The 21,782-nt window shown below is 36.7% G+C and overlaps 1 protein-coding gene across 17 annotated transcripts in view; it reads left to right on the forward strand.

Moving 5' to 3' along the window:
- PRKN (parkin RBR E3 ubiquitin protein ligase) overlaps positions 1 to 21,782 on the forward strand; it is a 1,297,158-nt gene that overhangs the window by 229,842 nt on the left and 1,045,534 nt on the right. For 16 of the 17 annotated variants that reach the window (XM_082475577.1, XM_082475586.1, XM_082475576.1 and 13 more), the window contains one exon: positions 11,214 to 11,377. In XM_082475577.1, the coding sequence (XP_082331703.1) occupies positions 11,214 to 11,377 (164 nt within the window). Of the gene's footprint in view, positions 1 to 6,806; positions 6,860 to 11,213; positions 11,378 to 21,782 lie in introns of all 17 variants that reach the window. The other variant, XM_082475578.1, reaches the window with a different exon arrangement.

The raw sequence follows: 21,782 nt of genomic DNA on the forward strand, positions 1-21,782 counted from the left end.
GGCTAGTTGGATGGATAGAAGGGTGGATGGTTAAGTAAGGAATAGAACTTTGCCTGCAGTTCATTTCCTAAATGAAATAAGGCACTCTCACCTTGTATTACAGACAACAGTCTTATCTCTACTCTCCTGAGACTCAACCTGAGGAGGAATTGCTTCTTTGGCAAGACTGAGGGTGTGGAAGAGCTGGGATAGTTAAATATATTGGCATCCCTTTTGTCCCTCTTTACTCTAGCTGAATTCCTAACAACGCAACGGAACCCAGCGCTGATAATGGTCTGAAATGACTAAAATACACTGTTCCTAATACCAACTTTCACCCTACTGTGTAAGAAGTCAAGCTCTACTGCAGGTTAATGGGACCTTGGTTAAAAGAGGCTTCTCAGTCACCAATAATTCAGGTTGTCCTTTTTTGACACCCTGTGGTAATGCAACAGAGTGAAATTGGGGAAGAGTGATACGCCTTTCTTTGTAAAATAGGAAAATGTTGATTTTGAAGAGAAGGTTGCACAAAAAGATCTATTATGACACCTCAGCCATAGACATGTTTTCTGACATATTAGTCTTAAGGAAGCGTATGTGAGAATTAGGAGGTGTAAGAATTACCCTCTTACACCCTTGGGTAACATATAGTGTTTGTGTGAAGTCACTGATCTAAAGGAGAGGGCTTCAGGACACAGCTGCTAGTTCCTGCTCCTTTTCTTATAAATCTTGGGTAAACCACTTTTCCTTCTTGTACATCTGTTTATTCATTTTAAAAGTAGGAGTAGTGAATGCTGTCACAATCATCTTTTAGAGCTGTTGTGAAGATTAACTGAGATAATGTCTGTAAAAGCACTTTGAAAACTGAAAGCTCTATCTAAACATGAGATATCAGTATCAGTATCCTGAAGTCACTTTAGATCAATTACAGTGTACTCTAAAGCATAGTGAAATAGAACTCCATTCAGGAAAATCTTTCTTATTGAAAGAAAATAAAAGGTAGATTTTTTAGTTACCTAAACATTAATATTGTACAACTGACATAGTAACCACAATTTTTAAGCCATATGTTGGGCCTTAGGTAAAAGCTAATAATTGTTAAAACTTATAATGTGCTAGGCACTTTTCTAAATACTTTGCATATATTAATTCATGGAATTCTCACAACCAATTGAGGCAGATACTATTGCTAGCTCCTATTTTATAGAGAATAAACTGAGGACCAGAAACTGTGTGACATGATTACATAGTTGATAAGGGACAGTTGTAGTCTTTCAATCTCAGCAGGTAGTTCCAGAGTTCATGGCCTTAGCCATAATACACACCTCTTGTTTTGTGGATTCTTAATTACATTTTTCCTTTGTCCCATTCTCCACCTCCCATAATGTTACTTCTGTTAAGTAATTAAAGAAGAAAATGGAAGAATTAATCAAAGAGAAAAAAATAGTTGGGCGGGGGGCAGAGAGAGAGAAAGAGAAGAACCAATGCAAAATCCACTGGGTATGCCTTTATCAAAGAATCAGAGCAGTTGCCTTGAGGCCATAGATAATGTCTTTACCTACAGTTTCTTTTGTCTACACCTCCAGACCTCCAGCTCTGTTACCCACTGAGGAGGGTAGGAAGGGCTCATTGTCCTCTGTCTCTATCCAGGGAGGCTGGGAGCAGTGGGAGACCCATACATTCCAAGCCTGGCTAAATGAGGTACCAGGTACATCTCCCAACTCAAAGAGAGGAAGGAATGGAGGATGCAGAGTGTGATATTTGAGCCTTTTCTCCCACCTCAAATGGTGGCAACACAGTTCAGTACCTCTTTTTTTTTTTTTTTCATAACAATTTTGTATTTGAATCCATGTGATAATTAATATTGTCATCCTGCCTTCTCATACTTATTTTGCTCAGCATTTTTTTATTCATTTATTTTCAGACTGTTTCTGTCTTTGTATGTAAAATGTGGCTCTTGTAGAAAGTACATAGTTGTGTCAACCTTGTTCTGTCCTGACAGTCTCTACCTTTTAATTGAAGTGTTATTTCATTAAAATTTAATGTAATTATTGAAATGATTGAATTTGAGTTTATCATTTTATTATATGTTTTCTATTTACTTTTCCAGTTTTGCTCCTCTGTACTCATTTACTGATTCTGGAGGATTCAGTAGTTTGTAGAATTCCCTTGTAATTTTTATTTGCTTTTTGGCTCAACATTTTTATTCATTTCAATTTTTACTCTAGGAATTATAATGTATATTCTTAAATTTTGACAGCCAATATTGTTAATAATGCACCAGTTTCCACCCAAAATGTGGAAAAATGGTTGATATCCATCCCCCATTCTTTATGCTATAGTTGTCATATTTATTATATTTGTATGTATTTTGGACTCCTCATGAAACTTTTTAATTTTTGCGTTGAATGTTTTCTTAGCTCAGCACCATAATGAACTATCACTAGACTGGGTGGTTTAAACAATAGAAATTTATTTTCTCACAGTTCTGGAGGCTGGCAGTCTGAGATCAGAGTTCTAGCATGGTCAGGTTCTGGGGAGGGCCCTCTTCCTGGCTTATAGACAGCCTCCTTTTTACTGCATCCTCACATGGCAGAAGGAGAGACAGCAAACTCTGTGGTGTCTCTTCTGGTATAAGGATACTAATCTCTTCATGAGTGCCCCACCCTCATGCCCTTATCTAAAACTAACCATCTCCCCAAGCTCCCATCTCCATATACCATTGCATTGGGGGTTAAGGCTTTAACATATGAATTTGGCTGGGGGGAGGGTACTAAATTCAGTCCATATAAGCAATTATATTATTACAGAAATTAAGATGAATAAAGCAAAAAATCCCCACATAATTGTCTTCTGTATTTACTCAGGCATTTAGCATTTCTGATGTTCTTATCCCTTTCTGAGGATCTACATTTCCATCTGTTGTCATTTCTCTTTAGTATGAAGAATTTTCTTTAGCATTTCTTATAGGGTGAGTCTGCTTGTGACAAAGTTTCTTAGTTTTCTTACATCTTAAAATATCTTTATTTTGCCTTTATTCCTGAAGGATATTCTTACTGGATGTAAAATTCTGTGTTTAACAGTGCTTCTGTTTTTGTTTTTAATTTGAATACCTTAAAGATGTTATACTTTTACTTCTGGCCTCCATTGCTTTTGATGATGAGTTTAAGCTATGTGAGGGAATCTCTTTTCCTGTTGCTTTCAAAACTTGTTCCTTATCTTTGGGTTTCAATAGTTTGACTGATGTGCCTTGACACAGTCTTATTCAAATTTATGTTGCTTTTCGTTGTTGAGCATTTTGAATATGTACATTTATTTATTTCATCATACATTTTAAAATTCTGGGCATTATGTCTCAAATAGTTTTTCTGCCCCATTTTCTCTTCTTTCTTTTTGTCGCTACAATTATATATATGTTAAACCATTTGATATTACCTACCAAGTCCCTGAGGTCTGTTCATTTTTTAAAAAACTCCCTTCTCTCTATTCTTCATTAACATTTCCCTCTTTTATCTCCATTTTGTTATTAAATCTATTAATAAATATTTATTTCAGATATTGTAGTTTTAGTTCTAGAATTTCCAGTTGATTCTTTTTTATAATCTCCATTTTCTGCAGGGAGTTGATCTGACATGTTACTCAGTCATTACAAAAAGCAAAAATCCTGGCGTCTATCTGTTTAACACTTTGATAGTGAGGGTGAGGAGACTAAATGAAGTTTCTGATTAGAAAGAACTTAAAAGATAGTTAGAAATCAAGAATTATGTAAGAAACTAATAAAGAATGATATCAGATAGCATATAATCAAACATTAAGTTATGTGTTATAAATAATAGTTTTTTAAAAAAACAGTAATAGCTAATAGTGACCTGGATCCTGCAACAACCCAATAAAGGTTAGATTGTATATGCAAGGTCGCTAAATGTTGAGCTGTGATTACAAAAATGCTGATTAATTCTAGAGCTTTGTTCTTCACTATTATTCATTGGGTGGAGGAATAGACTAGTATAGACTAGATTATATTAGAAATGAAGTAGGACTCAAAGCAATGACATCATTTGACTTTATTCTAGAAAAGAAATTGTAGAAGTCAAAATCTATCTATTCTCTGCTGCCAGAGGATCATTTCACAATCTTCTCATCCTGATGGTTAATAGCTTCACTCAAGAAAAACCATATTCATTACGCTCATGTGCAACACTTTGAACGACAGGATACAAAATAAGGGGGCAGGGGGAGGTAAACATGGATGAGATATGGAATTTCTACCGGTTGAGCTTGATCCCTGACTCAAACCTGGATGGGCTCCGTTGTTACCAGAGTTCTCTCCTCTGCTTGGTGGGAGTTCGACATCACAGTTTGAGGCTGCATTCTCAAGCAGAGGCCTGTGCTTTACGTTGTCAGTTGAAGGTAACCCTTAAGGGCCAGAGAATATATTCACAGTTTGTCCTTTTAAGGATATTTGATGCACCTACACAAGACCATTACCTGGATACATTTTTTGTTGTTATTCTTTATATCTGTTGTATAGGAAGGGTAACTTTACTAGATGTTGCAATTACCTTTCTTCTAACTTTTTCCTCTGAACTTAGAAGTTACGTATATGACCAGATAGCAAGTGCCTGTTATTCCTTAATTGGTGATTTTGCATTTGTTATTTTTCTGCAATAATCAGAATATAATAATGGTTCTCTCTCAAAACAAGTGTTTGATTTTCTTAAAATATTAATATTAGTAATTTTTAAGTGCTGGTCACACCTTCACCCCCTACTTACTTTAATCCTACATGGTAGATGTTCTTGCTGAATCATAGTTTGTGCTTTTCTCAGTTTAAGAGAAAAGTCATTAAAGTTCAAGTTTAAAACATACAATAAAGTACCCAATTTGGTCATTCATTTACCTAGGTTTACAAAGTACTATATGTGTGTGTGTGTTTGTGTAAAATATATGTGTGTGGATATACACGTATATGTAATATATTATATTTATATATATATACACACACATCTTTTCTTTATAATTGCTTCTTAGACTAATATTAAGATGTTATGGACTAATATGTATATGTATATATATTATATGTGTATATATTATATACTTATACATATAAAGTATATACACACAGTAGTTTTATTAATTTGGATATACACACATATGTATACATGCATATGTACCTATATATGAATACACATACATATTCTTTTGTAATTATTTTTTAAACTAATTTTTAATGATTTGAAATATATTAAATTTTTTTACTAGCCGAGTCCTATGAAAAATGCCTAATATGCTGCAGTCCTTTAACAAATGGTTTAAATTATGAATGCAAGAAATTAGGATTAAAACAAATTTTACTTTCTGAATACTGAAGATATACTGTGTGATTTGTGGGAGGTTAATTTCACCTTTATATAAGGATTTTGAGATTTCTATATGAAAGTTGTTAAGTACATGTTCAGCGTAGTTCTTGTGAGCAAAATCTATAACTTGAAGAATGTAGGAATTGGTTCTAAGGATTAGATAATTCCATGGACTCACATTGTTCTGAGGATGGTCTGAGGTTGAAAGTTGTGAGAGAGTTGGATTTTAAAATAAGAATATGAAGTAAAAATCATGGTGAATGAAAATTCCCCATTGAAATACATTAAATGGCCCAAGAATTATAAAACATGCAGCTTGGATAATACAACCCTGGGAGGACACTCAGAAAAGAAGAGAGTTCAAGCAGACCTCTGGGCGCTCTAAAATCAGTAGGTCGAACAAAAAAAGAGAATCTGATAGATGAAGCTAAGAAAGTATATCCTGTGTTGTAGGAGGGAAACTGGGAGGGCTTGGTGGTGTATGCCAAGAGAAAAAAAGTTTTATTAGAACAAGATCCTTACTGAATGTCCCTGAATGGCCAAATATGAGAAGAATAGAAAAGCAACCATTGACTGGAAACGTGGAGGTCATACCAAGAGCAGTCTTCAAGAGTAGTTCATAAAAGAACGGAAAGTAAAGAAATGGAAAGCTTGAGCTGTAAGAAATTCACAGTAGAATATTCTGTGCAGAGAAGTGGGATAGTGAATGGAGGGGAATGTGAGGACAAGGTTTGTCTGTTTGGGGTAGAAGCTACTAGAGTGATATTTCTCAAAGGTAAAAAAACTACCTCACCAGAGATATGTAGGGTTACTTTTTTGTTGCCATGGTTATTAGAGTGCGCTCCTGATATTTACTGGGCTGCAGCTGGAGCTAAACATCCTGTAGAGCTTAGGGCATTCTCTCTTGAGGAGGAATTGTCTTGCTCGAAAAGCAATGGGATCATTTATACTCTGATGGCAATGGTCTATCTTGGGCTCTGTTTTTATTTGATTCTCTCAGCGAAAATGTCTAAGCTCACGTGATGTTCCATGCCATCTAAAATCACTTCTTCACTAAGCCTTTGATAAGTTCTGGATTTCTCTGGATTGGCCTACCTTGGATCATCTCTATTCTAGGGAATCAATCACTATGACCTGGGGAACACCAGGCACTGACTGGTTCATGTCCATCTTTGAGCCAGTCACTGACAAAGAGGATGAGGTTGTGCTGATTAATGAGAGCTCACACCTGGAGTTGGGGGGGGAGGGTGAATCACCCCACCTCAATCCTGTGACTAGTCTCAGTGTAGGAGGAGTAGAATGGCTGCTTTCAAGGCAGTCAGAATCCTACAAGGACCATAATCATTGATGAAACTATTATAGTTATAACTAAAAAATTAAGCCCCAATCAGACAGAACAAGTAGAATAGCCTTGAGAAAAATATAAGTGGCCATGAACCTATGACTCCTTCCCCTCCTTCCTCCCAGTTACTTTCTTATCCTCTGGATCTTCTGAACCCTGGTCAAGGATAACATAAAAAGTAAGTGTGAATGTGACTCATCATCTTTTTCTTATCATTGTATTATGGTGCTTATTGATAATACACATAATGGATAATGTTTCGTGATATGGTGTTTATTTCTGGTGCTATAATAGGTGTCATCAGAACAAGCATTCCCAAACTTTTCATTTATAATTAAATCTCAGAACATGGAGATAAGCTAAATTCTTTATCATGTCTCTGTTCTTGGAAGTTGTCTGTATCATGAAGAGGAGCAGAAATAAAAAAAATAAGCTACTTAATTTAGCTCTTCTCACCTCCTATTTAATCTACCTTAGTTATAATACAAACAGTGGAAGCTGCTCTAATGAGTGCTCCTCCTCTAGGTGACTGAAATTAGGAAACTAGTTTTGCAAAACAAACTTACCCTGTACCAAGAGTACACGGTAATGTACTAAGGACTCTTTTCAAACTTTCCTAATACATCCATAATCTCAGCAAATCTTTTGTAACTGGCACTTGATGTTGTATACATTATCTCCAGTTTAGCGTATAAGGAAGCTAAGAATCCAGGTGAACAGATAATTTGTCCTAAGTCATAAAATTAGCAAGTGGCACAACGAGGATTCCAATTTCTTTTTTCCTGGCTCTAAGGGCATTCTGCTTTCTATGACTCTTAAAGAGGTAGTAGAGGAGGAGGGTTGGGTGCTTCTCTCCTCCTCTCTTTTAGGAATCATGGCTGAAATGACAGGACTAGACAGACGGAACATACACATTTCTCACATGGGTCAGAAAAAGATGGAGACCCACTGCAAATTATGCTACTGCCATTAAACACTAGCTGTTTTCCACATAATGGCATTTGGTTATTTATCAGGTCACTTTAAGATGTTTGTTCTTATCCATACCAATATTTTAGTTGGTCAGATATCTGCTATGTATTTGATCAACCTTTCCATCAGAAAATTCATACTATATTTCTGATTTGCTGCTCAAAAATATTCATTTATAAAGTATTGGTACAGTTTATCCAAATTGAACTTAAGCTCACAAACGTTTTTCTATTTATAAGGAAAAAAAGGCTCTTAGATAGTAATTATTTCATTAGTAGTACAGAGTTATCTAGAATGTTTTTTGCAGATTTTTTTTCCTTTAGTTTTCTTTATAATTCTTGTCCTTAAGGTGGAATTCCCATGATTTGAACCCCTGGAGAAGATCAGCAACTTCAGATCTCCTGGAATATTTATTCCTTTTTTTAGTAGCCTTTGTATAGTTTTCAACTGCTTCTTCCCCAATGGTGTTTTACTTTTCTAAAAAAAAGTCTATTCACACTACTAGAAAATCCAGTTTGCAACTGGGACCATACCTTTTGTCCCTTATAGCCACTCACTTGTCGTCATGTCTTATCTGATGAATTGCTTGTCTTATGGTCTCTGATCAGAGGATGCCAGTAGTATACCTCAAGGGATTCCAATACATTTTTATTTCTCCTCCTCTACTTTCAACAATGTCACATGGCATCTACTTAAAAGTATATCAAAAGCACCTTTTCCTCTGTAATTGTTTTTTTCTTTTTTTTTTCAATCAGTTTTCTTTATTTGGAACACTTTTGTCACTTCCAGTTCTTACTCTTTCTAAATATTTTCTGTGCTGGTAAAATATGTCAGGTTTTTGCTCCTGTGGTGTCATCTCTGGCATCTACTCTCAGTTTGGTGTCATTTTTATCTCATTGTGTCTTGTAAATATTGTTCATTGTGGTTTGCTCTTAGCTCTTCTCTGGAGCTTTTATTTTTTTAATCTCATTTTCTACTGCTAACCTGTATAGAGGCTATCTGAATTATGTTATAAAGACTTTTTTGCTGTTGTGTTTTGTAATTTTTTTATCATGAGGAAAAGGAATGTGAACTTTTCTTTTGAGACGATTTTAGGCAGCATGTTATAGTAAATGGAATGGGGTTTAGAGGTAGATTGAACTGAGTTTAAATTGTGATTCCATTACAAAGTAGCTGATGTCCTTAAAAAAAGTGATTACAATTCTCAAGGCCTTCATTTACTTTCTATTAAATAAGGATAATAATACTGACCTTACCAGATCATCAGAAAGCTTAAAATAGCATATGTAATGTGCAACTTCTACTACATAGTAACTGCTTGAATATTATTGACATTGTAATTATTATTTTATTATAATTATTATTTGGTGGGCCATCTCACGTTTGAATTTAGAACTAGTAAGTGATAATGCTACATTTAAAGGAGATACAGGGACTTCCCTAGTGGCACAGTGGTTAAGAATCCACCTGCCAATGCAGGAGACATGGGCTTGAGCCCTGGTCCGGGAAGATCCCACATGCCGCAGAGCAACTAAGCCCATGTGCCACAACTACTGAGACTGCTCTCTAGAGCCCGCGAGCCACAGCTACTGAAGCCCACGCTCCTAGAGCCCGTGCTCCGCAACAAGAGAAGCCACTGCGATGAGAAGCTTGCGCACCACATTGAAGAGTAGCCCCAGCTCGCTGCAACTAGAGAAAGGCGGCACGCAGCAATGAAGACGCAACACAGCCAAAAAAAAAAAATTAATTAATTTATTTATTTATTAAAAAATTTAAATAAAGGAGATACAGCAGAAAATAAAACTATAGTGCCTGACCTTGAGGAGTGTATAATCTTTTAAAGAGGTAAAATATATACCAAAAACATCTAAGACATATACAAATATTCGTTATTTTTGAAAGTAATTATGTGATAGTTATAAGCACTATAAATATTAATTAATGTATCATAGAACACCCTCTGTGGTTTATTTATATTTTGAAGATTAGGGAACTGAGAGTTAAAGAGTGAAGGTTAATGTGTTTACCCCAGTCTCCTGAGCTGATAAGGGACCTACAGGAATTGGTGAATAGGTCCTCTCACTTTGGAGGATGTATTTGTCACCTCTGCTATACTGCTTCCATGAGAAAATGTGGCAAGTCTTGTAAGACGTACACAGTAAAAGCCACTGGAGCCCTGAAGAGGTGAGCTCAGTCTTGAGGGGCTGATAGCGAGAGGCCTCTTGGAGGAGGTCACATTTGAGATGGATCGTGGAGGTGAACAGGCTTTCAAAAGGCAGAGGTGAGGAAGGGAGTGACGTGAACAGAGGCAAGAGGTGGGGGCAGGCATTTTCTGTTACATGTTTTTTGGGAGCATTTAGTTTGAAAGATTTGCGCCTTTAAAGGGTTTGAGGGCTACGACACAGCGAGGGCTCTAGATTAATACGGTTTACTTTGCAGAACAGTGTAGGACATTTCGGAGGTGAAGAGAGTATATTAAGACTCCAGCTGAGGGCTTCCCTGGTGGTGCAGTGGTTAAGAATCTGCCTGCCAATGCAGAGGACACGGGTTCGAGCCCTGGTCTGGGAAGATCCCACATGCCTCAGAGCAACTAAGCCCATGAGCCACAACTACTGAGCCTGCGCGTGTAGAGCCTGTGCTCCACAACAAGAGAAGCCACGACAATGAGAAGCCCGCGCACCACGATGAAGAGTAGCCCCCACTCGCCGCAACTAGAGAAAGCCTGTGCACAGAAACGAAGACCCAACACAGCCAAAAATAAATAAATAAATAAATAAATTTATTAAAAAAAAAAAAAAAAGGACTCCAGCTGGGAGTCTGTTGCAGGAATCTAGACGTGATTGAATGAGCGTAGTGACAGAAGGAGTGGAAGGAAAGGGCAGATGCGAGAGCCATTGAGGTGGCAGGGCAGTTGGCAGTGAGAAGGCATGTTAGAAGACTGTGAGGTTCCAGCCTGGGTCTTGAGGGGAACGATGGCTCCAGAAAGAGAAAGGGTATATCACTAGTTTCAAAAGAAAGGGCAAATATATATTTCCATAAGACCCAGTGTAGCCTTTTGGCTGGGACCACCAGTACCTAGGGCTCTGCTGGGTCTTCACTCTGATCTATAAAGTGGCTTGATTTTGTTCCATTGCTATACCATGGGTGCTAACACAATGCATTTGATTTTTTATTAAGAGGGGCACTGTAGAGGCAGTGTGAGTTTGTACAGGCTGTCAGAGCTGAATCTCTTTGATAAACTCATGGGAATCTTACAATTCCAATCAAGCAAGTGTTCTGCTCGAGTCCCTCTGTTTCCCAGGATGGATGTCAAAGGGAGCATGCAATTTTGTTTGCGGGTCACTGACTAATATATGAAAGGGAAGTCCCACAGGGAAATTACATTTTTCTCCAAATGTTATTCCATAGCATTCAGTTTTATGTTCTAAGTGAAAGAAAATGTATGCTATTCATCAAAGGGTGGGTGATGGGTAAATCAGTTTAGAAATGTTGCTATTGCCATTTAAGGGCTTTGAGTAATGCTTACTTTTTTTTTCTTCCCCTCCAATTTTCTTGGTCAGTGTTTGTCAGGTTCAACTCCAGCCATGGTTTCCCAGTGGAGGTCGATTCTGACACCAGCATCTTCCAGCTCAAGGAGGTGGTTGCTAAGCGACAGGGGGTTCCAGCTGACCAGTTGCGTGTGATTTTCGCAGGGAAGGAGCTTAGGAATGACTTGACAGTGCGGGTGAGTCTCCCTTAGTGGATCGTTCCTGGGATGCAGCCAACCCCATTGCTTCTGCTGCTTCTGCTGCCAAGCTGACATTCATGCCTGAGATCTAATAGAATAAATAGTGCCTGGGGATTCCTTGAACTTTACTCCATACCGCTTCATTAATTCTGACCTTCTTAATTATGCATTAAAACAGCAAGCCCGAAGGATTGGAAGAATAACTGTGAGCGAGAGAGGGAAAAGAGAGAGAGCACACAAACGGAGCTTAGTGAATAAATGTTTACTGACTACAGGAGAAGCAAGGCACAATTTCTCTGTCTGTTCAATTTCTACCTTACTTATTCCATTTGAATCTTAATGAAGGATTCAAAGAAATTGTTCCAAATCAGGTTGCTCGGTCACTGTGCTGTGAGGAATGTGTAACCCAATTGTGACCCCTGGAGGATGGTCCTAGGTCTGCTGCCGGGGCTCAGTAGGGAAGGTGCAGCGCTCGGGGCCCGTTCACAGCAGCATTGAGAGCTCCCTGCCCCGTCAGAATCGCAGTGCCCAAGCTGTGGTGAAGGAAGACTGACGCACAGCAAAAGTCCACCTTTGTATTCAATTTCTCCAAGCTTTAGTAACATTTTCCCTAGAATGGGCCGCTGAAACATTAGAGAGGGAGCAGTGTGTGTTTTCTCTCCTGTCCCTAATGCTTTCAGGGCACCGCAGGGCTCCTAATACCATCAAAGGGCTATATCCTTTTCATCTGGGTGTTTCATTCACAACAGTGATTTCTGTAGGAGAAGGGGAGAATTGGGTAGGCGATTGATGAGCAGTGCCGTCACCTAGAAGTGGAGACCTGTAATTTGTTGAGGACGCCAGCAAATAGGACTCAATATGGATTGAAGTCATTCTTTGAGAAAGTATAAGAAACCAGTTGCTTTCTGTGGATGGTTCAGGTGATGCTGAAGAACCCTGCGGATGCATTTTCCCCCTTTCTTAGCCGGCACAGATGAATCGCGCTTCTGTTTACAGCTGTGCGGGCGCTGCTGTGTCTCTACTCAGAGTCCCGACTTTATGGGCATCCTGTCACTGTCTCTTCTTGGTGATGATGTTTACTGCTTTGTGAAATGCTTTCGAATCTGGGCGTACAAACGAAGCTATAGAAGTGCAAATCATCCCCTCCTTCTCCAGCGCCCCTCCTGTGACGGCAGGAGGCACGCGCTCACTGTGCACAAACTGCTGTGCTTTGCATTGGGGCGATTTGTTTTTATAAGGGAAGTGCCCGTGCTGAAGAGGGTTTTGATTTTTTTTTTATTTCAGTCAACTAAAAAGCTTTTTTACTGTACCTGCCAAACTCTAAATCCAAGAATGTTTCCTTCATAAATTATTTTAAAACAGCTTCTTGAACCAAAGTATTTTATGTTACCAGAAGTTTTGAAGTTTCAGGTTCTAAAGCTTCTCACCTCTACCACTGGAGCTGATAGGTTACACTAATTGCTACAGACAATTGATTTTTATAGATAGATAGGTAGATAGATATGGATAAGATATAGATATAAATGTAGATATATAGATAGATTGATTAAGATTCTTTATTTTGACAAACACTTCCAATGTTCTGGGCTTCTCAGGGGATCCCAAAGAAAGGCAAAACTCATCACTGCTCTTGTAGAGACTGCTGTTTACTTAGGGCCTCTAAAATCAACAGAAATATTAGGTTGAACCATATAGGTTAAAACTATCAGCAATTTCATGTAGCTCAACCAAATAGCTATAACATAAGGATGTCAAACATGATAACTGCCATATGAAAACTGAAATAAAAGTATTATGAAATTTTAAAGGTGGAGAAAACACATCTGAGTGAAAGTCACCAAGAAAGACTTTATGGATGAATTGAAACTCGAATAGGGTTCTGGAGATGGAGAATGAGCATAGGGTGTGCTTGGGAACAAGCATAGGTTCCTATTCTTTTAGAACCTAGAGGAGATGCTGAAGATGGGGTAAGAAGGGAGTTTGGAGCTGTATTTTACAGAGCTTTGACTGATGTGACATTGAGGTTTCATGTATGGAGATCTAGAGCAAAATAGGGTGCCCTGGAGAGAAATAGGAGTCTGGAGATGCAGTTTGATCATGGGCAGGATGAGGAGTTTCATCCATGACAAGAGTTAATGCCAGTGGGAGATGCTGGCAGGCAGCTGAACTGAGGTGTGGAGCTTAGGGCTTGCTTTATATTTGAGGACTACCTATATTGCGGTTACTGGAGCAGATGCAGTTGCCAAGGTGCAGAGGACAGTGGCACAGGAAATCTGTTGGGTAGCAGGGGAGGAGCCAGTAAAAGAGGCATCATCCATCCAGCTGACGCTTCTGAAGATAATTTGGAAAAGAAAATTACTGGTAAAGAATATATGTGCTGTGAAAAGATGGAGGATGATGAAGAAAAGAGCCTTTGGACTTGGTGACTGTGGTGGTGAATTAGGGACCTTCAGGACTCCAGGCCAAGACTGTAGTTGGAAAAAGCCAGATTGCAGGGGTTCAGTGTGAATCATGGGACTATGAGCATGGCCTGGCTGGTCATTGAGGGGAAGGAGAGACAGAAGGAGTTCCTGGAGGAGCAGCAGGTCCTGCAGTGTGTTGTACATTTCCTAGCCCTCGACTGTGTGCATGGCTGACTTTTATACAGTTGTAATCAGTGTGAAAATGCAATTTTATATTCTGAATTCTTTCACTTAATATTATATCATAGGCATTTTCCATGTTGTTGTATAATCTTCATTTCTAAGTATCTAGATAATTCTCTGTAATAAGAGTGTTCATATTATATTTAGGGAGTATCTAGTTTTTAATCTTACAAATTAAGGCAAAACAAGTTTTTAAAAGGTATGTTATATACTTAGAGAATATGGCCTCTCTGTGTTTCAGTTTGCTCATTTGTAAAATGGGAATAATAATAATACCCATCTCATTGGGATTTTGTGAGGACTAAGTTAATTTATGTAAAACTCTTAGAACAGAGCACAACATATAGTAAACACTGTCTAAATGTTAGCATTTATTAACATCATCACTATCATGATTGTCATCATTATTATTAGGCAGTTACTTCAGGGTCTAAGTGATCACCTTAAATAATATGACAACTTTCCATTATGAATTATGATGAGTATATCTGCAATAATTTAAACAGTTAAGGCAATGATAATAGGATGCATATTTTACTGGGGCAGTAAAGTGTGTGTGTGTGTGTGTGTGTATGTAATATTTATACATTTTAACTAAAAAGAACTTTGTGGAGTTTATAAATAAATGTTTGAACCTTATATATACTGGTTTTACTTAAGAATAGTACAATTTGAATTTAGCAAGCTTAAAAAGACTTTACTATTCCTCTAATATTTAGTAGAAATAGACACCTATGGCTGTACTGTTCAGCAAAGTTTCATCATGGTATTATTCCTTTTAAAATATATTTTTATAAAGTAGATGTCTGCCACACACTATACTTGTTAGAAGCGAATTGGAAAGAGCTATACATTTTTTCCTACTTCATAAACAATGTTTCTGTGCATGTTATTATTTTCCTTATACTTACAAGTATGCAATATAAAATATTAGTCTTTGACATATTATTCACAGTGAATTGATATTTTTTCTTTGTAAAGAGTTTTTGTCAGCTCTTGCAACAGAGTATTCAGGGCCTATTCAAATGATGGGTCACGCTTTCTCCTATCCTCCAGTTCTGACACACTGCATATCAAGAGTCCCTGAAATCACCTCTACATAGTTTTCAATTTATTATTCAAATTTATACAAGGAAAATAAGGTTCTAATGTAGTTGTGTATATTAAAACTGATGAACTTTGCAATTAGACTAACTTAAAATTACAGGGACTTGAGAATTTCTGTAAGATTTTGTTTGAGCAGAATTCACTGTATTCACATGAGTTGTATTATTATTAATATTATTAATGTCAGTATAGGTTATTAGACTGTGTATTAGTCAGAGTTCTCCAGAGAAACAGAACCAATAGATAGATAGATAGATAACGAAGAATTGGTCACATATTATGGAGGCTGACAAGTCCCAAGATCTGCAGTCAACAAGCTTAGTTTCAGTCTGAGTCTGAAGGCTTGTAAACTGGAAGAAGTGACGGTGTCCTTCCAATCTGAAGGCTGGTAGGCTTGAGACCCAGGAAGAGCTGATGCTTCAGCTCAAGTCCAAGACTGCAAAAAAAAAACAGTGTCCCAGCTAGATGGCTGTTGGGCAGGAGGAATTCTTTCTTACTCGTGGGAGGGTCAACCTTTTTGTTCAGGTGTTAAACTGACTGGATGGGGCCCACTTATCTGGGGGAGAAGAGGTATCTGATTTACTCAGTCTACTGATTCCAATAATAATCTCATCTCGGCACACCCTCACAGACACACCTAGACTAATATCTGACCAAATGTCTGGGCACTCCATGGCCCAGTCAAGTTGACACATAAAATTCACCATCACAACCAGGATATGAGAAACCTCATTATATTTAATTAGTGTTAGAGGAAAGTTATTCTATTTTATTATCTTTGTAATAATGAATTAGACTTTCAAAGTAGAATATAAAATGTGACTGTTTGTTTTACATAGAAATGTTTGCTTTATAAAAGGATTCATTCAGGTGGATGGTCAAAAATTCCTTTCATTAAATATTCAATTTTATGATCTTTAAAATGTATATACACATTTGGAGACCATCTTTTCATGAATTAGGTCATTTTTGCAATAAGTATTAAAGGACATCAGTTTATTACCCCTGTTAATCTTTGTGATATAACAATATCTGAGCTTGGAAGACCAGAGACATTAAGACTTTAATAGATTAGGTTGTAAATACTAAAGAAAAATCAATGACCCTAAAAGCCAAATTATTTAATTGGCTATGTTTTTAGTGATATACACCATATACATTTCAAAATTTGAGAGTAGTGAAAACCAGCTTTCACTGACAAAGTAAACTATGTCCAATGACTAACAAATTCAAGTTTTGGAAATCTGTAAGAATATTTACCTATTTCAAAAAAATATTATATATTGTTTTGCTCATATCTCTAATTAACCTGCTAAATTTTGAAATTTTAAAAACTTCACAAGGGTGTTATGAATACCCTGAATGTTCCTTGAACTTCCTCTAAGATAAGTAAGTATTGCTTAACTAAATTTTTGAAAGTTGATATTTTCTTAATGTCCTTTAAATTTTTTCCAACATTATTATTTCCCTTTTAGTATACTTAGGCTATATATTTCTGATTATAGAATTAATATATGTTATAAAAATTCAAATGATAGGGAAAAGCATACCAGCAGACCCCTAACTCTACTCATGTGTACGTTTTTTAAATTTTTTAAATTTTTATTGGAGTACAGTTGATTTACAATGTTGTGTTAGTTTCAAGTGTACAGCAAAGTGAATCAGTTATACACACACATATATCCACTCTTTTTTAGATTCTTTTCCCATATAGGCCCTTACAGAGTACTGAGTAGAGTTCCACCATCAGGCCACTTCTACCACAGTGCCAGTGGAGACTGTGTGTGGGACTAGAAATCACTACCACACAGCAATAATGAGGAGTCCCTACTTCATGTCAGGTGTCAACAGATACCAAGTGGAGAACTTGGACTTCTGTTTCCACTGGCAGTAATAAGTGGTACCCCCCTTTTGCAGCTGGAGCAGTGTCATAAAAAGCTAAAATAGAAAGTTTAAATGAAAGCCACAGTCTCATATTGTAATGAGAAAATGGCCAGATATCAAAAGAAAATCACCAAGAACCAGGAAGCTCTCAAACTGAATGAAAAAACAATGAATAGTTGCTAATACTAAGATGACAGAGATGTTAGAATTAACTGACAGGTATTTTAAGCAGCCACGATAAAATGCTTCAATGAACAGTTATAAACATGCTTGAAATATGAAAAAAAAGTCTGAGAAAGAAATAGAAGATATATAAAGAAGAATCAAATGGAAACCGTAGAACTGAAGAATTTAGTAACAAATAGAAAGCTCACTGGATGGGCTCAACAGCAGAATGGAGGAGGCGGAGGAAAATGTTAGTGGACTGGAAGATAGAACAATACAGATTGCACAATCTGAACAGAGAGAAAATAGACTAAAAAAAGAAAGAGAAAAAAAGAGCCTCAGAAACATATGGATCTATAAAACTACACTTAAAATTGTGTCATCAGAGTCCTGGAAGGAGAGGATAAAAGAAGGTAGGGAAAAGTGCTTAAAGAAATAATGGCTGAAAACTTGCCAAATTTTTTAAGAAACATAAACTTACAGATTAATGAAGCTGAGAGAATCCAAAATTGGATATATTCAAAGAAATCCACACATCATAAGTAAACTTCTGAAAACTAAATACAAGGTAAAAGTCTTGAAAGCAGCTAGAGAAAGTGTACAATTTACCCATAATGGAAAAAACAATTTGAATGACAGTGGATTTCTCATGAGCAACTATGAAGGTCAAAAGGAAGTGGCACAATATTCTTCAAGTGCTGAAAAAAAAAAAAAAAAAAGAACTTTTAATCCAGAAACCTATACCCAGCAAAAATATCTTTAAGGAATAAAGGAGAAGTTAATATATTTTTGGATGAAGAAATACTAGTATAAATTGTCACCAGCAAAACTACCCTAAAAGAATGAATCAAGGAAGGAAGTTCTTTAATACAAAAGAGAATGATAGAAGAATGAACTGTGGAACATCAGGAAGGAAGAACACAGTAAGCAAAAGTATCGTTAAATACAACTGACTTTCCTTCTCCTCTTTAGTTTTCTAAATTATGTTTGAGGACTATAGAAAAAATTATAACAATGTCTTATGTGGTTCTAAATGTATGTAGAGGAACTATTTAAGACAAATATAAACAGAGAGATAAAGAGACATTAAGAGAGTAGGTTTCTATACTTTACTTGAACATATAAAATGACAACCCCAGCAAAGTGTGACAAGTTATGAATGTATAAGCACTAGAGCAACCACTAAGATAGGTAAAAGATTAAAATATAAAATAGTGACAACACTAAATGCTGGTGAGGATGTGGAGAAACTGAGTCATTGATATATTGCTAGTGGGAATATAAAACTGTACAGCCACTCTGGAGGAGAGTGTGATGGTTTCTTAAAAAGCTAAACTTGCATTTACCATATGACACAAAAACCAATACACGAATGTTTATAGCAGCTTCATTCATATTAGCCAAAAAATGAAAACAATCCTGATGTCCTTCAACAGGTGAATGATTGCACAAACTGTGGTCCATCCATACCATACTCAGTGATTAAAAAAACCCAACAACTGTTGATACACACAGCATTTTGGATGGATCTCAAGAGAATTATCATTTTTTTATATTTAATTAATTACTTAATTACTTAATTAATTTGGTTGCACAGGGTTTTAGTTGCAGCAGGCAGGCTCCTCAGTTGTGGCTAGCCAGCTCCTTAGTTGCTGTAGGCAGGTTCCTTAGTTGCGGCATGCAAACTCTTAGTTGCGGCATGCATGTGGTATCTAGTTCCCTGACCAGGGGTCAAACCCGGGCCCCCTGCATTGGGACTGCAGGGTCTTAACCACTGCACCACCAGGGAAGTCCCTCAAGAGAATTATGCTGAGTGAAAAAAAGCCAATACCAAAATGTCACATTCCAAATGATTCCACTATTAGAACATTTTTCACATGACAAAATTGTAGAAATGGAGGAGAGATGAATGGTCACTAGAGGTTAAGGAGGGTGTGGGAGAAGAAAACAGTGTGCGGCAGTAAAAAGGACAACAGGAGGGACCCTTGTGGTGATGAATGTTCTGTATCTTGACTATACCAATGCTGATAGTATGATCGTGCTGATTTACTATATTTTCATAAGATGTTGTCATGGGGGAAACTGGGAAAAGAGTTCCTGGGATATCTCTGTCTTATTTCTGACAACAACATGTGAATCGACAAGCATCTCAAGATAAAGTTTAATTTAAAAAAAACACAGAAAAACATAACTTCTACCCTCTTTTACAGAGGAATAGAAACTCTCTCTTCCTATAGAAAATAAACAAGCTTGTTATTTGCATCTATTTTAAAGGAACAGTATTTATTAATGTGATTTTCAACATAAGAAATTAGAAAATAGTTTAGCTGATTCTCAGAGACAAAGATTAGTTCATAATGAGTCAATAAGTCAATAAAACTTTTAGAAGTATTAAGGCATTTTTTTGGAATTCTTAGACTCTTTAGCACCTTATGGGTCTGAATAGACATGATTAGTATTTATTTTCAAGGCTTTTACCAAATATTTCAAATAAACAAAAATAAACAGTTCATAACAATTGTGTACTCTAACTGTACATTTTCCAAATTGATTTGAGAATAATATACTACAATTTTAGGCAATAAATGAGCACCTCATGTAACCATTGTGGTTACAGTGGTTAGAGAAAACATTCACGTAAATATTGCTCCCCTTTGATTGGTACCATTCATTTATATAATAGAAGGAATTTAGGGATGAAATGGTTTCAGTTATAAACTAAATTTATTTAAATTCTTTTTACTTTCTCTCTTGAATATAAGACAAAAAGAGACTAGATTAGAACATAGAATGCAGTTTCATCATGATTTTTTGTTTGTACATAAAAGAAGAATTCTGCAGATGACAGTATAAATGGCTAATAGGTTTTACTTAAAATTCTATTTTTCTCTGATTGTAAGACAAAAGGAAGCCAGGTTAGACACCATTATACTAAAAGCAATCGTACCATGATTTCATTGTATCTAAGAGTACAATTGTGTAAATAAGACTCTCAAACACTTCAGGAAGAATACAAGAATTTTTCCCAAAGGGTTGACTTGCTAATGGAACTGGCTGCTCGCCCAATTCATGTAGGTAGAATGTAGATATCCACGTGAGTTCCTCCAAAGAACTGGTATGTTATTGTGGCAGCTGGTAAGTACTGCAAAGTGTCAAGGTCTAGAATCAAAGGATGCTAATCTGTACAGAGCAAGTGCTCATTTCAGAAAGACCCTTATTTTATCTGTTTGTGTCTGGCTGTTTATATGTGTCAGAAAAAATCTCTGAATTACTTACCTCTTTACATAATTCAGAACCCTCAGAAATATTATTTTTCTGTTGAAAAGTAGTCTTGACTTCTGTGTGCCCCTGCGGACTCATGAAACATCTTTGAGGATTGCCATGCATAAATGCAGACTTGAAGAAAAAAAAAAATTCTTTTAGCTTATAAGAGGCTGAGGATATACAGTCTGTGGATTTATTTCACAGGCTTATGTCTCACAGACAATTCCATTGCCCTTATTGTGCTAAAATTGCAAGGTAGAAAATCTGTGGGGGAGTGAAACTCTGGAACACACCAATCCCCCAGATCTTAACCTAGGACATATTTCATTAGAGTATAAAAAGCAAAGCCTGTCTCACGGTTAGAGAAAACGTTCACCTGGAAACCTGACAAATGAAAGAGGAGAGATTCCACACTATGAAATTTTGTTACTCATCACTGAAGTCCTCATTTCAACTGTTCTGTTCTGTTTTCTCTTTTTTGGGACTCAAACTCCATCATCCAATTGACCTGACTTTGTTTAAGACTTTATTTAATATAGTCATCATCCTTTACAGAAAAATCTAAGACACAAGAATGTCTCTATACCATTCACCCTAAAGCTTCTACACCAAAAGATTGCTCACCCCAATTCTACCTTTTTCTTCTTTCGTCTTACTAAGCCATTGTAACAAGCCTGAAATTATTGTCACAGTACGATGAAAAATTTTATATGAAAGCACTCTTTAAAGCTTATATACCAAACTCTGGAAAAGAAGAAGTAAAACTGTCACTGTTTGCAGATGACATGATACTATACATAGATAATCCTAAAGATGCCCCCGGAAAACTACTAGAGCTAATCAAGAATTTGGTAAAGTTGCAGGATACAAAATTAATGAACAGAAATCGCTTGCATTACTATACACTAACAATGAAAGATCAGAAAGAGAAATTAAGGAACCAATCCCATTTACCATTGCAACAAAAAGAATAAAATACCTAGGAATGAACCTACCTAAGGAGGGTAAAAGACCTGTACTCAGAAAACTATAAGACACTGATGAAAGAAATCAAAAATGACACAAACAGATTGCACAGATGACACAAAGAGATTTACCATGTTCTTGGACTGGAAGAACCAACTTTGTGAAAATGACTGTACTACCCAAAGCAATCTACAGATTCAGTGCAATCCCTATCAAACTACCAATGGCATTTTTCACAGAACTAGAATAAAAAATCTTAAAATTTTTATGGAGACACAAAAGACCCCAAATAGTCAAAGCAATCTTGAGGTAAAAAAACGGAGCTGGAGGAATCAGACTCCCTGACTTCAGACTATACTACAAAGCTACAG

This window comes from Balaenoptera physalus, assembly GCF_965194825.1.
Source record: "Balaenoptera physalus genome assembly, chromosome: 9".
Taxonomy (NCBI): Eukaryota; Metazoa; Chordata; class Mammalia; order Artiodactyla; family Balaenopteridae; genus Balaenoptera; species Balaenoptera physalus.